Here is a 15,974-nt window from a genome sequence, read left to right on the forward strand (position 1 = left end):
TCATGATGCGGTTTCAAGTCCAAGCAGCGGGGTTCAGAGGGGAGTTGTTCCTGCACGTGCGGCACGTTCTTTAGCCTGAAATGGTGCACGCTTCTGGTGCCCTGATCAAGGAGGAATAGGGCCTGGGGAAGTACCTCGTTATTCTGGGGTGGGTGAGAAAAGATGCCTTGATATGACGAAAGGAAGTCTCTGAAGGACGTACTGGGCGGGGCCACGATTCAGTCAGTGTCATGAAGTAACAGCCACGCAAGTGTGTGTAAGAGGGGACAGAAGGAGAAGCAGGAGCATGTCAGAGCAGCCCCCATCGAGGGGGCATGCCACGTGGGCGCGGCAGCACCGGAGGGCGGAAGCCGCAGACACCGGATCAAGGACAAGGTGAGGCCCAGGAGATGTGGCTGGAGAGAGGGCCCACACAGAGACCACGGTCAGAGCAGGAACCTCAACGACCCAGATATTTACATGAAGTCAACTTGGTGAAAGAGATTTTGAGATGAGGGATTTTCTTTTTTCATTTTATGTCCCGACATCACCAAAACATAAAACACTCTTCCTGATGTGTCCAATTTGGGAAGAGCTCCTCCTCACCCCACGTCATTCTGAGAGCAACCACTTTCCCCTCTGAAAGTCTACAGTTAGTCAAAGTGTAATTCCTCTTTCAGTTGTCAAGTGCCTGGTGATAGAGAGCACTAACCTAGTCCGTCCTCCCTACCCCACGGGCAACACTTCAGTCCTTGGACTCCGCCAGTGCGGCAGGATCTGAAACTCCTTCCACACCAGCTCACTCTCCTCTGAACAATGCCCCCGGCCCCCCGCCTCGTGAAGTGGGGACTGGAGAGCAAAGGTGACCTCACATGAAATCCAACCAGCAGTGCACAATGAGCTGACTGCCCCCCACATTGGGAATTTTTTTCAGTGCTTTTTTTTTTAAAGATTTTATTTATTTATTTGTCAGGGAGAGAGAGGGAGAGCGAGCGAGCACAGGCAGACAGAATGGCAGGCAGAGACAGAGGAGGAAGCAGGTTCCCCGCCAAGCAAGGAGCCCGATGTGGGACTCGATCCCAGGACGCTGGGATCATGACCTGAGCCGAAGGCAGCTGCTTAACCAACTGAGCCACCCAGGCGTCCCTTTTCAGTGCTTTTGCTCATTACAGCCATGGGGCACAACACCACTGCGCACTCTGTTCATGAACATGTGTAGGGTCGTTGTTTTAACAAATGCTATGCCCCACCTACATGACCCTTACTCTATAACCTGTCTAGATGTGTGTTTATGATTCAAAAGACTCATAGTAAAACCCATGAATGACATTGCTGTGATGGACTTTGACTTATTCCTGCTGACATGTTTTGGGATCCTACATATTTTACAGACCGGGCTAGGCTTTGATCAGCATGCCTTCTGTGCCAATCCACCCACTCACAGGCTTTCTGCATGGGGACAGAGGCATACAGGGGAGACATTGCTCCCCAGCCTCGCCAAAGCCACTCACTGACACCCCCCATGATTATGGTCTCACTGGCAAGGCTTTTAAGGTAGTCACAGTTATTTCTGCTGCACCAAGTCTGCCCTTGCTTTGTGGCCATTTTGCCCATTTTCAAGATATATAGCTCTCCATACAACAAAGGCGAGCTTTCAGGGTGCCTAAGTTCCAATGAAGTGGCACTGGGACATAGAAGTTCTGAATACATTAGTGGAGTCTGTTCAAAGACAAGAACTGCACAGGTCGCTCGCCTACAGAAGGTGACAACCAGGGGTGACACCCACACATCCGCCAGGTCTCAGGTCCAACTAGGACATCTGATCTACCATCTCCCATGGCCACCACTATCAGCAAGTCTGATCCAACCGCAGGTCTGGACTGGAAATCACTTCCTTAACTCACAAACCGGAGATGACGCATAATACCTTACTATCGAGCACTTTCTTCCAGCACCTTCCACTTTGGGAGCGGCACTGGAGGATAAGGACAGGGTGGTCTTGTGATAAGGGACTCCCTCAGCTGACATTTTTTCCAGCCATTCAGCAGTCTGAGTCCAGTGACTGCACTAACAGACTGCCCAGACTTTCCTATTTTGTCTACAAATTAAATGTCAAATGTCTGATCAAATGCCCACTAATTTACACTGCCTGCCCTCCATCAAACCCAGTCAAGAATGAAATCAAGTTAAAGAGCTATAACTTGTTTGTTCACTTCTTCCTCTACTGGTGGTTTATAAACTGCCTTTTCTAGAACTCTGCCTAGGGCTGACCTCACCTGAGTGCTGTGTGAACCCCACCTTCTGCATCTCCAGCCCCCTGGCATGTCTCCCCTCACATTTCCTTAAAGATCAACAGAGCCAACCATCAAGGTCTCTCATTACCCAGGGGTCTAATTTGTCTTGTGACAGAGACTTGAATTCACTTAGAAGAAGTAAGTCCTTTCTTACAAAACCTTCACTCATGATCTTCCACTTCTTCTAAGTCTGAAAAGTGGCCTCCTTGAGGAGAAGAAAAAAAGCAAAGTGAAAGTGCATGAAGTCTGCATTCTACTCGCGTCCACGGACTTCACTAGCGCCAGGCAGAAAGCCCAGCCCTTCCTTGATCTTGGGGTTCTGAATTTTGGGCTTCAAAGAGAGGAAAACAAACAATAACAAAACCAAAAAAGCATTTTCTTATCTAAAGATATTAAGCTTTCCTGACAAAATCCTCATTATGTTGCTGGTGATCAACCTTTCTACCACTTATTCAATAAGAACAATAATCAGTTGCAAACAATACGTGCCAGAAATGCACATGGATGATGTGTTTCTCGCAGTTAACCGAGACCTAGCCCATTTGGTTTATGAAGCCAAGTATCAAAATAAAAATTAAGAATATTAAAAACGTCCCCCCAAAAAAGAATATTAACAATGCCCTATTACAAATCTAACAAGCAAACCAGATTCCGCATACATCCATTTTCAGCTGGGCATTTTAAGACCTAGCACACAGCACTGGCTTGACATTCAGTTCAAGTGCTTCCTCTTTCTATTATATCAACTGAGGCCAATCTACAAACAATGCCTTAAGCAGACATTTGCAACTCTCCACTGAGGGCTGACCCTTCAACAAGAAATTGTAAAATGTGGAGTCAGCGCAGTAACAGATTTTCAATCCCCATTGTAATACTGAGTTACAAATAAAGTTACAAATAAAGATAATACAGTGCACTATTCATTCATTCATTCTTCTAATAATCACCTACAAAGTGACCATTATGTGTCAGGTATGTTAGCATTCACTATACTTCTCTGCACTAATGTCTAATTGCTCTGTTGACATTAAAATTTTCTCTACCTGAAAATATTGGACCAATATTAAGAAACAGAAAATTAATGAATTTAAACTAGTTTAAAACTACAGGGCGCCTGGGTTGCTCAGTGGGTTAAAGCCTCTGCCTTTGGCTCAGGTCGTGATCCCAAGGTCCTGGGATCGAGCCCCGCATCTGGCTCTCTGCTGAGCAGAGAGCCTGCTTCTCTCTCTCTCTCTGCCTGCCTCTCTGCCTACCTGTGATCTGTGTCTGTCAAATAAATAAATAAATCTTTAAAAAACAACAACAGCAACAAAAATCTATTCTACAGAAAAAAAATTCTTGTTTTACCTGAAGCTATTTGGATAGAAGAAACTTCCCTTTGGATAATAACATCCCTCTTTCCCCACAGTCTAACAAAATGTTTCTCACTTATTTGGTGAAAAAACACTCACTTATTTTGTAGCTTTGGCTGGTAACAAAAGTACCGAGTGATGTGTACAAGGGAACACATGTCAGTATGGACGATCTTGAAAGAGCCAACTCAGTCCTGACAGAGCGGGGCCGGGGACGGAGCGGGGCCGGGGACCGAGTGTACATTCCAGGAAGGCTTCCTTCAACCTCGGATCCTAAACACCGGGGCCAGGGCAAGGTGCTTCTCAGAACGAGGGCACCATGAGCAGCTTGCAAAGTTTCTGTGACACAAAGATGAGTGAGGAAAAGATCAGCCACACCGGGGCACTTATACCGTGGCAGCTCATGCTGAACTCGGCCTCATGCTGTCCGTGTCCCACAAACTACAGATGGCCTGAGGAGGCCAAAGTGGGACATGTCCCAGTAGCTCCTCCAAGATGGGCGCCGCGGTCGCTACCATACCCGCAGCTGCGCTCAGCTGAGCCGCACGCCCAAGAGCCTTAGCGTTCCCATCCTGCAGGCAGGAAAGCCGAGGCTCTCCAGAGCACTTTGCCCCAAGTCACTCAGCCAGACGAGGGCACACAGTTCTCTGATATACTCTGTTAATTATTTTAATAAAGGTTATATGTTTGCAGAAAGAAAGCTTGAATGCCGAGGACATACCCGTACCAGGAAACACTAGGGAGTAATGAAGAGGAAAGAACTATTATTGATGGATCTCAAGGGAATTCCTGTGCAGTAAAAAGGTCACCCAGAGTACGATCCCGTTACGTAACAGTTCTGAATGACAAATCACAGTCGGAGAGCAACAGGTAAGTGGCTGCCAGGGCTCAGAGATGCCATCGCGGTCAGGTGTGAGCAGGAGGTGTATCAGGGGGTGACAGAACAATTCTGTAGGATTCCGTATGTTGAAAGCGGCAGTGGTCACATGAACTTATACAGGATGACAGCGCACAGAGCTAACCACACGCCTGCTCACCCATGCCAGCGGGTACACACCTATGGCACTGACATAAGCTCTATGGGGCCGAGCAAAGTCACTTCCCGGCTTTCATCACAAACTGTGGTTACATAAGACATGACATGATGGGGGCGGTGCTGGGAGAAGGGGGACAGACCTCCTTGTCCATTTCTTTCTTGCTAACTTCCTGTGAACTTATAATTATTTCAGACTGAAAGCTAAAAAAGAAAGATGGGAACATGTTTGCAGGTATTACATCGTCTTTGGAGGTAAATACGTGGGGGTGGCATTGGGAAAGGAAGAATGTATAAATCATTTTAGATGACGCAGACACAGGAGTCCTCGGCAAAAGCACAGCCAAGAAGGCCGAAATGAAAGGCTCGGAAGTGGGGGTCACCTTGTGGAGAACAGAGCCCAGGACAGGTAGGAGAGCTGGAGGGCTCGGAGAACTAATGTGTCTCATTCCCTGGGACAGGCGTGCTGGGGGGAGTGGGCTCTGCCAGTGAGGACAAGAGTCCAGTGGGAGCGCAGCTGGTCGATGCAAGGAACAGCACATACCATCAGAGAATTTTCCTGAACGAGGTTAACCAGCAGATGCCCCATCTCTCTCCAGCAACATCAGAGAAAGGAGAGAAAAGAAATCTGGGGTTTTTTTTTTAAAGCAGGAGGCTGACTGAGAAAGCACTGGGGCCGTTTCAACACACTCCTGGAGCAAACTAGGTAACAGGCTGAGGAGAGGTAGCCCCGAGAGCTCCATCCCCCAGGGAGCTACGCAGTGGCTGCTTCCTGGAAACCCTCCCCGATCCCGATCCCAGTGACCACAGAGCAGTCCATGAGGGCTCTGGCCCTGCTCCCCGCAGAGAGGGAACAGTGGTCTGAGCATAAAGAAAGAAGTCTGCTTGCTTCACTTAGGCATGAAAATAATGCCAGACGGGTAGACTATGACAAAAAAAATCACCAGGTGGTTGGGAGGTCTTTGCTTTTGACTTCTGAATAAAATGAAAGGTTCCTCTTTTCCCAAGCATTACCCCCCACAAAAACTAGTCCCAGTTCAGTGTGAAGTTTTGCAGAAACAGAACTAAAAGGCTTCTTTACTTACACCCAGCAAGAGTCATAGCCCGATTCAAATGGGAATGGTCTTCCCTAGGAAACCAAGGCTTTCAGGAATCCAGCAAACAAAACTGACTCAAGGCCACTGAATCAAATCCAGAAATAAATCACCACCTGGTTGCCTTAAATAACCCATAAATTTCAAAGGTAATTATCAATTAACTCAGGACCTAATTTTGAGAACAAAGTACAGATGGATGAAAATAATGATGCTTGTGCTATATTTGGAAATGGAGAGACATCCCTCTATCATTAAATCTTAGAATGGTCAGCTAAAAATAGGTATCATTTCTTCCCCACGCTGACAGGGGCTATGCTTAGTCTGGAAGGCAGGCTAACAAGTGAGATGCAAAGATAAGTGACACATAGTTCTGGTCATGGAAATTCACATCCACCACGAAAAACAAACACGGGACTAAAACAGACAACACACACGAAAACAGAAGTATGTTTCTCCACTGGTCATTCATCTTTGTCCTGGCACGTGACGGCTGCCCGGAGAGACTCCTTCCTGGGAAGGAGTGAAAGAGCGAATATGTGATTCAACAGTGGGAAAAAGCCTCGAAAGGAAAGGAGGACAGGTAACACAGGAAAGATAAAGGGAGAGTACAGTCAGAGCTGGTGTGACTGAAACACAGACAGACTGAGAGGTAGAAGACAAAATGCAGGAGGAGAAAACTCCTAAAATAAAATCCAAATCCATATTAGGCTAATGAGCATTCTTTTGAAATACTACTTTAAAAACACTGTCAAAAGGAAAAAGGAGACTATCAGTCTTCCAGCTCTGAGAGGAGGTAAAACACCTCAAAAATTGCTTTTAGAGGGGGAAAAAAAAACATCAGAAGGGTCCCAGAATGCTTCCAAATTTGGGTTGAGGGGTGAAACTGAGGCTAATACCTCTACTAACCACCTTCTGCATCTAATCTCAAGGTAGGAAATATTTCCTCAGGGCGCCTGGGTGGCTCAGTCCTTAAGCATCTGCCTTCGGCTCAGGCTCAGGTCATGATCGCGGGGTCCTGGGATTGAGCCCTACATCCGGCTCCCTGCTCAATGGGAGGCCTGCTTCTCCCTCTCCCATTGCCCCTGCCTGAGTTCCCTCTCTGGCTGCCTCTCTCTGTCAAACAAATAAAATCTTAACCCCCCCCCCAAAAAAAATTTCCTCTCTATTCTCTTCCTGGGAATGGGAATTCTATATTACGTCCTCTGAGGTTTGGACAGCAAGGAGTCCAGAGGTCTTGCGCAGAAATCACGTGCTTAGTCTGCAGCGATGTGTAACCGCCAACTCCCTTCTAGGTGGGACTCTTTTTTTTTTTTTAAGATTTTATTTATTTATTTGACAGACAGATCACAAGTAGGAAGAGAGGCAGGCAGAGAGAGAGGGAAGCAGGCTCCCTGCTGAGCAGGGAGCCCGATATGGGGCTCGATCTCACGACCCTGGGATCATGACCTGAGCCGAAGGCAGAGGTTTAACCCACTGAGCCACCCAGGTGCCCCCTAGGTGGGATTCTTAAGAAGAATCCCCAACCCAGCCTCCATTCAGCACTTTTATAGTTAGTTGTTAATTATGTGCTCATCACTGAGCCAGAAATTTACAACTAAAAGGGGAGGGCCACTGCTGTGCTCCAGAGGAAGGAAGACACCAACAGGGCTGGGCATGGGGCAGGGGTGGGGGACTGTTAACCTACATGCCACACCCATCACCACCATCAGGGAAGCCTTTGAAAGTGAACTTCCAAAAAGCTTCATGTATTTGCCTAACTGAAAAAAAAGACAACCTGCTTTTTCTCTCATCTATGTAATTTTAGATTGTATGATCTGCTAGAAAAAAATTGATTCAGATAGCAGAGATCTTTCAGCAATTTTTCATTCCTGATATGTTAAACTATTAAGTAATTTTACGCAAACAGGTATTTAATTAGTATGACTTCCTCTCCTTGGCTGCTCTGTCACTTTTCATCTCATTTTCAGCTAAATTTGCTCTAAGCAGATCTAAGTTTTCATTCAATAAGTAGTTTCAAAACACAGTGACTGAAGAAATCATTCCTTCCTGCATAAAACCTACCAAATACCCCTGTGGGTCTTTGGGCATGATGGATATAGCACGGAGAAAGAAGACAGAGAAAAATTCTGGAGCTGGTCAGTAAAAAAAATGAATGTCCTCTGATACCAGCTGGGGCTAAAAATGAAGTCCAAGCCCTTCCTCGCCTCCTATCACTCAGGAAGGACCAAGTCAGGGTCAACATGTAAGCTTCTCTGCCACTCTGACAGCTTCTCATATAAAAACAAAAGAATGAATGCACTGAAAATTCTCAAATTGTGACAGCGAATCACTTCACCTTGAAACCAGGTTTGAGGCCTCCCTCAGTCCATCAATCTCATCAATGCTGGAGGTTCCCACAGCCTAAGTCGATGAAAACAAAATGTGTTTTCACTTTTCAATAAATTTCTAGGCCTAGTGACAAGACAGACCCTACTGTTTGTGAACTGTTTTTATTCTAAGATTTTTTTTAAGATTTCTTTTTTATTCTAAGATTTTTATTCTAAAAATGCTACAGATGTAAAAAACCAATGAACACAAACTGAATCTCTGGGGGGCAGCTTTTGTAAAATGCTTTGCTTCTAGCTTCCTTTAGTGTCTGCTTTTTGAAAACTGTAACCAAGTTGAAAACGTGATATAAATCATGAATGCTGCTTTGTGTAAAAAGTCTTCTCTGTCCTAGAGGCAAGTTAAATCTTCACAAGTCCTGCTGAAGAGCATCACTAGGCATGTCACAGAGACGAACGTCGGATTACCAGCACGGGGCTCGGCTGCACTTCTTCCCTCTCCCACTGTACAGGCACCCCTGGGGCCACAGCAGCCCCTGTGGCCCCCGCTGGCTGTGCTTCCTTGGGAAAAGCTGCTCTCGGCTCCCTGCTACTGGCTGGCTGGCTGCCGCAGCTTACTGAGCAAAGTCACAGTCTTTTTTCACACATGTCACCTTCCCCCTCCCAACTTGGAGGTTCAAACGCATAAGATAAAGAGAAGTTAATGTATCCACACTGAGGAGAAACGCACAACTGTGCTGCAACTAGGCCAAGGGCTATGACAGGTGCATGGAAAGAAAGGTCCAGAAAGGGCAAGGGAAACCACTAACTGCCTGAGGAAGGAAGGGAAGCAGTTAAGTCCAAGTTTCAGGGGGGTCTGAGTGCCACAGGTTTGGGGACACTGTCCTGAGTACGAGGGGCTGGAGGAAAAGCGGAAGCAAGGCCACAAGGCCGTTGAAAGGTTTCAGGCTGGTGCCCGAGGTACAGACTCACTGATGGCTTGAAAGCAAGGCTATGACATGGTCAAATTTCTATTTCTGGTGGCAGTGCTGTGAAGGCTGGGAAAGAGCTGCCAGGGGAGGGAGGCCAGTTGGTGGTTACGGCTTGAACTGAGTGAAGAACTTACAGCCCGCTACCTCTGAAACTAGGAATTGCTGTGGACAAACAGAGCATCTGGACGTCTCCTCAGAATGACCATGTAGCCTCAGCTTCTCCACAGATGTGGTAAAGTCATTTTCGTTACAGCATTATTAAGGGAAGGTAAAGAAAGGAGCGGAGTTGATTTTCTACGCTGATGGCCAAGCCTACCACCAGCCTGGGTGCAGATGAAGTACAAGGTTTTGGGGCCTCCAGTTTGCCACACGGGCTCATAGAGTTTCAGAGTAAGAGCAAAGGGTGCTCTTCCAGGAGCCACGCTTTCAAGTTACGAAAGGCCTGGCTGAGGACTGACTGCCCAAGAACCTAGAACGGGCAATGAAGTTCTTTCCTCCTGAACACATCTATTGGTTCCTGATCTCGGATGCTCCTCCTGCTTCTCCAGCAGCCTTACTCTTTCTAGATTCCTCTTCCCAGCCTGTGCCTATAAGCCTTCATGTGTTTAATTCCAAATTACCTGGAAGAACTCCTTAATTCCAATTTATAAAGAGTTTGAAGTAGAGAATTTTTTTCCCCTTAGAAATAAGATGCAGTAAAGTAGAAATAAGATGCAGTAAAGTTGATATGCTTACTGAATTTGTAAGCCCTTTTTCTCTCAAAAGCTACAGGAGTGGGACGCCTGGGTGGCTACCAGTGGGTTAAGCCTCTGCCTTCAGCTCAGGTCATGATCTCAGGGTCCTGGGATCAAGCCCCACATCAGGCTCTCTGCTCAGCAGGGAGCCTGCTTCCCCCTCTCTCTCTGCCTGCCTCTCTGCCTGCTTGTGATCTGTCAAAAAAACAAAATTTAAAAAAAAAACCCAAAAACCTACAGGAGTTTCTTGAATTGTAATTTTATGTGATTTCTACTAAAAATAACACATACAAAAGCATAATTAGTATCTCCTTATTTCTCATATAAATATCATATCAGATAACATATATTAATTTCATATATTTCAAACAATGTTTCATATAACATTATCTCTTACAATGCAGTAAGTGCACTAACAAGAGCAGACCTATGACATTAGCATTAATACTATTTACGGCCAGGTTGGCCTTGCTACCTTTACATTTAATATTACGTAAAATTCACTTCTCTGAGAATCTGAGAGTAGTCCCACAGTCTGATAAGATCGGAAGCCAACCATGACATTGGCCACATGACAGACTAATACACAGAAAGGAAACCCAGCTCTGACCACAACGTTCAAGTCGTTTACTGACGCTAAAATGGCCATGCTCTGTTCTCTCTCCCAAGTTAAAGGCAGCACCTTCAGCTCAACATTTCCCTGCTCACTGGCTACTCCACGCCTCCTGTTGGCCAGCCCAGCCCCCATGGGTCCACTGCTGCAGACACACAGGCTTCCACCTCCCCTGGCAGAGGCATGGCCATCCCCGTGGGCCTGGAGGCTAGGAAGACCAGCCAGAAGCCTAGTGCCTAACACACCCCTCCCCACAACCCTGTCCTCGCTGGCTCGCTCAGTGCGGATGGGCTGCACCTCATCACTGCCCACCTCTGGCCCACTTTCTCACACCACAACCAGTCCACACTCTTCCCCAGGGGTTCACAGAGCCTCTCAGACCCTTACCTCCTTGACATGGCTATGAAAGGACACGGACATGTCCAGCAGGATCTTGCGCTGCTCCACGCGCCGAACAAAATCTTGTATCCGGTCTTCAAGCTGATGGGCAGCCTGATAAATCTCTTCTGGGTCACATTCCCCGGTCTGAGCCAGCTGTTCTGCTGCTTCTAGTAATTTATCCGCGTTGGTGTATGTGTTCTGCACAAGGAAAATCCAGAGAAACAAGAGGGTAAATTAAAAAAAAAAAAAAAATCTAGCTGGGCCTCCTACCAGACTGCAACTAAGTCAGTCTGGGACGTTCCTGATCATTTCTGTAAATCCAACAAAAAAAAAATGATGGAAAGAGAGGACTTTAGGAGCTCAATATACCTCTGTCAGCAGCTTTTCCCATTACTGTTCTAGATCGTTAAACACCGAAATTTCTGGCAAAGCCCTTCCTTCTCCAGCAGTGATGGGGTGTCTGCAGCAGCTTCTGGCTGCCCCCTGACTCAAAGAAGGCCTTCCACTTCTTGTTGCCGCACACCCAAGATAGCTCCGAGCACGAATGCCCACTTCACTTTCCCTTCCAGTCTTGTGATGGAATGTGGGGTTCCAGTTTTATTTTTCAGTATGATGTACGATTTTAAAATTCCCCAAATGCAAGTGGAAAGATTAGGTTGCAAATACAAGTTGCCGTCTTCTTAACATGTTTCTACTTATCAGTAATCTGTGCTTATCTTTTTCTACTTAAGGGGACATATGTTTTGGGGAAAAAGAAAATAACCATAATAGCTTATACAAAGTAGCCTGAGTTTTAAAGAACTTAAAGTTATGTGTAAACAGGCATCAAAAACACTTTGACAATCATTTCATTTTAATTCATGATAAATGAAAGGCTGCAAATGGGTTCTGCAGATACAGAGGTGTGTTAGGGGCCTGACTGTATTCGTGGAGCTGCTGGAGAGGGGGCTGGCCGGCAGGGGCCGGGGCAGTCCAGACAGGCGGGGGGGCTTCAGCACAGCGCGAGACCAGGGGAAGGTCTTCCAGGAAGGCCCACAGAGCAGGCTGTCGTCCCTCCGAGAAACAGGTGGAATCCCTCATCCTTCTCCAACACGACAGTCCCACAGCTGAGCGGGGTGGGCGTCTCCATCAGTGGCCCAGAGTGTGGGGCGGTGTCCCCGGCAGAGAGCCTGAGCCTGGGGGAGGCTGAGGGCGCCCCTGCACAGGCAGCCTCCCCCTGGCGAGACTGATTACATCCAGGGACATTCACCTCCTCAGCCGATAGGTTAAGGATAATGAGAGGCACAGTCCTCACCTCAGAGGTGAGGAAAAGGGGAAAAGCCGAGTTGACCTGTGTGACTGGGCTAGAATTAGAGGTATGAGTGTGAACACATGGTTTTCACAGATGTGTGAACGTGCTCCTCTCTCCCTCTGTCCCCTGAAAAGGCCCGGGAGCAGCAATGACCCAAGAGTAGTCAGCGTGCTTAGCACCCGGCTTTCCAGCCGGGAGCCACCATTCTCCTCCACAAGGAACCAGGGCTCCTGGAGACACGGCTGACTCGGGGGGGGGGGTGGTTACAAGATGAGGCTGAGGCATCTTACTGTATCCACGAGTAAGGAAATGCTTAAGAACAGTGTGGGTGGGTCAGGACACAGACGGCAGCTTCGGCTTCCCCTGGCCCAATCAGGGATGGTCTGAGAGTAAACAGTGATAGCAACAGAGGATAACCCACCAAAAACAAGAGGAAACCACGAGTCCATGCAGACATAAACAAATAAATAAAATTGGCTGAGGAACAGGATGTTTACAGAATTTCAGAGTAGCTCCCCGCTAAGTGCTTACTAATTACAAAGGGCAACGGAGACTCATCTCACGACGGAGAATGTGGCTGACCCCACTTTAACCGAGAAATCCGCCGGAACAGCACACATAGCAGGACAAGTAGAAGTCGGGCGCCGACGGGTGGGAAGACACAGGGACTCGGCGGCCCTGATGCACCGGCTGAAGATGGATGTAGAGGCGCAATGTACTCACGACCGAACGTCAGACAGACCCAGAGTGAAGAGCAGGCTCCAAAATAACAGGCTTGAGATCTTCCAAAGTGTCGAGTCACCAAAGCTCAGAACAACCGGGCGCGTGCTACAAACGCAGGGACAGCTGAGGTGAGATGGCTCAAGGCCACAGCTGATTCTGTACTGGGTCCTTTGGCCATTAAGGACATCACAGGGTCCGGGGACCAGCACATAAGCCTGCAGCGGGGCTCACTTCCTGATTTTGACAGTGACATTGTGGGGGTACAGTCTAATGTCCCTTCCTGCTAGGAAATACACGCTAAAGTCAATGGCTTAACGGAGGATTAAGTTCCTTGTGCTATACTTCCAACTTTCTTGCAAGTTAAAAAAAATTTTTTTAAACAAGTGTAAATACAGCTTGATAGGTAGATGGTCTCAGGAAGGATGGTCTGTGAAGCATTGAACAGAGCGGCAGGCGCCCCAGGTGTCAGCGTCGGGGTAGAAGCCGTCCCTCCTGGCGCACGCTGGAAGTGGGGGTGCAGTGTCTACAGAGAATTTGGAGTGTCCATAAAAACCAACAAAAATTCAGTCTATGCTTTTACCATCAACACAGGCTGCACGCCCACCTCTCCCTGCGCCAGAGCCAGAGCACTTACTGGGCCTTGGGTCTACACCTCAGCACGGCCCCTTCCTTCCACAGATCAGGACACTGAGGCAGTCACTGGGCTGGGGCAGAGGCTGAGCATGGATCCCGTGCCCCCGCCCCCCTACTGTTCAGCCCACGATACTAAACCAACAGTTCCCAGCAGCATTGTCCACGCACTGCCAAGAGGTGAAGCTCATCGCCATCTCGCCCTGACCATCTGAAAACCCGTTTTCAGGAGACTTTTCTTTTTGGTGTTCTGCATTATTAACTGAGGATCTTTGAACTCTTTCTGGAAATGACTGAAAAGATGTCAAAAGACCCAATCCTTTAAAATATACCATTTACGGCCGGAGCTGGAAAGTGCATCCATGTACGTCTCACATGGTCTCTGGAAACAACTACCGTAAGTCCTTTGAAAGCGCAGTTTCCGATCTGACTGCAGAACTCAACACTGCCACTAAGGGGTTGTCCGTGCACTCGACGGGGCCTCCTCAGAAGCTAAGTTAGAGCGACCCTGCGCGGAGCAGAGACGGTGACAGGCCACTTCGGAAGAGCTTTGTAGTGACAGCAGCACGTTTCATAAACTCCGCTCTCCATCCCGTGCAACTCCAGACCTCCGCTTCCCCCAGGCGCGTCTGGCACCCTGCCACGGAGGACGGGGGCAACGAGAAGCCCTCCACACACAGATGTCGAACTGCTCGGAGATTCCGGGTGCCCGGGAGCAAAGAGTCTCACAGCAGATGCCCGAGAGCCAATACCAGTCACATCACTGGCCTGGTGCCCCTGAGCTGCAGGTGGGAAAGCACCACGGCCTTACGGACAAACGAGGTGGGAGCTAATCTATGAATGAGAATCCAAACGGTGTCCTGATGAGCAAAAGGCTTTGGGTGCTATTAACAACAATAAAAAGTAATGACAGAAACTCTTGGGAGTCGAGAGGAGCCTCAAGAGACACGACAGCTAAATGCAACGTGGCATCCTGGATGGGGTCTTGAAATGGGGGAAACCCGGGAAATCTGCCCAAAGGAGGGGCTCCAGGAAACCCATCGATCTCAGTTAATGCTGACAAACGTCCCGGACTAAGAGCAATCATAGGGGAGGCTGGGGCCGGGTATGGGAACGCTCTGCATCATTGTCACAATTTTTCTGCAGACCTGAAACTGGTCTAAAAAAATAGTTTCAAAGTATATGTGTTTATACAGTTGGCCCTTGAACAATACATTTGAACCGCACGGTCCATATACATGTGGATTTTTTTTTTAATGACAAGTATATTGCAAGTATACTTTATGATATTACTAACTTTTTTCCTCTGGTCCACTTTATTATAAGAATACAACACACAACACGCATAACATATAAAATATGACAATTGGCTGCTTATGTGATCACTAAAGCTTCTGGTCAACAGTAGGCTACTAAATGTGTTTTCGGGGGGTCAAAAATTATACCTGGACTTTTGAAGCACCGGCTGGCAAATTGGTAGAGCATGTAACCCTTGATCTTGGGGTTGCAGGTTTGGGGCCCACGTTGGGTGTAGAAATCACTTAGAAATAAAATCTTTTAAAAAAGTTATACATGGACTTTCAAATGCAGTGGGGGTGGTGTCAGTGTCCCCAATCCCCACGTTGTTCAAGGGTCAGCTACATGTGTATGCATATACACACAACATATACATATACACACATATATACACATATACACAACATATACACACATACACACAGCAGATTTTTCAAAAATACTTTCATCTTTGGAATAATCCTTGGGTACTTTCCACAATTATCTGAGACATTCCCCGAGAGGCTGGCCCCTGGGCACAGAGAAAGCTCTCCTTGTGAAACTCAGTTAGTAGCATCAAGGGCTCCAGCCACCGAGATTCTGCTGACAAGGGTCTGTGACCGTTGGAGGCTGTTCCAGGTAACCTTTCTGGGGACGATGGCTTTTTGGAGACCCAGGCATCCCCCCATGGAGCCTCACCCAGGAAACATGCTCTGCACCTCTGGGCAGAGAAATGAAAGAAGCTACCAGAGTATCATGCTTTATTCAGGGCGCACACATTTTTTTTTTTTTTTTTTAAAGAGCTAAACCCTATTTTCTTATTGTCACCACGACCATGAAGTCGCTTACCTCTTGTGTTTGATAAGGGGATCGGCAGGGGATATTGCCTCCCAGCACTGAACACTTTGTTTCTGAAAGCTTTTCTAACGCTTTGTCAGCAGGGAAGGATATTTGAGACATACGTGAGTTCATTTCAAACGAACAAGTACACTTTTTAAATTTTCAGAGACACTACACAATATTTACTTCATCCCACTTCTCATTTCATACGCGGAGAAAATGAGCCCACACAACAGTCTCCACAGCTTTCCCTGGGCCCCCAGGATGGGCTGCTGGAGCCAGGGTCGGCATGCAGCGTCTCTGAAGCCGACGGCCTTGCTATGGAAAGAGCCCCACCCTGGATCCCTCTGCCTCAGAAGGTAACAGATTTCCAAACTGGTCATAAATGGACGCTTTGGAGCCCCCGGCCTGTGCCCTGCGACAGCCTTATCCCAAGG

At 47.6% G+C, this 15,974-nt stretch overlaps 1 protein-coding gene across 6 annotated transcripts in view; it reads right to left on the reverse strand.

Annotated features, from left to right (window-relative positions):
- TRIO (trio Rho guanine nucleotide exchange factor) overlaps window positions 1–15,974 on the reverse strand; it is a 337,805-nt gene that overhangs the window by 142,566 nt on the left and 179,265 nt on the right. For all 6 annotated transcript variants that reach the window (XR_014310227.1, XM_082725152.1, XM_082725151.1 and 3 more), the window contains exon 11: window positions 10,785–10,976. Coding sequence is in view for 5 of the 6 variants with exons in the window: in XM_082725152.1 (XP_082581278.1) it covers window positions 10,785–10,976 (192 nt within the window). In the remaining variant the exon portion in view is untranslated. The remainder of the gene's footprint in view (window positions 1–10,784; window positions 10,977–15,974) is intronic.

Source organism: Mustela nivalis (assembly GCF_964662115.1).
Source record: "Mustela nivalis genome assembly, chromosome: 3".
In the NCBI taxonomy this organism is placed as follows: Eukaryota; Metazoa; Chordata; class Mammalia; order Carnivora; family Mustelidae; genus Mustela; species Mustela nivalis.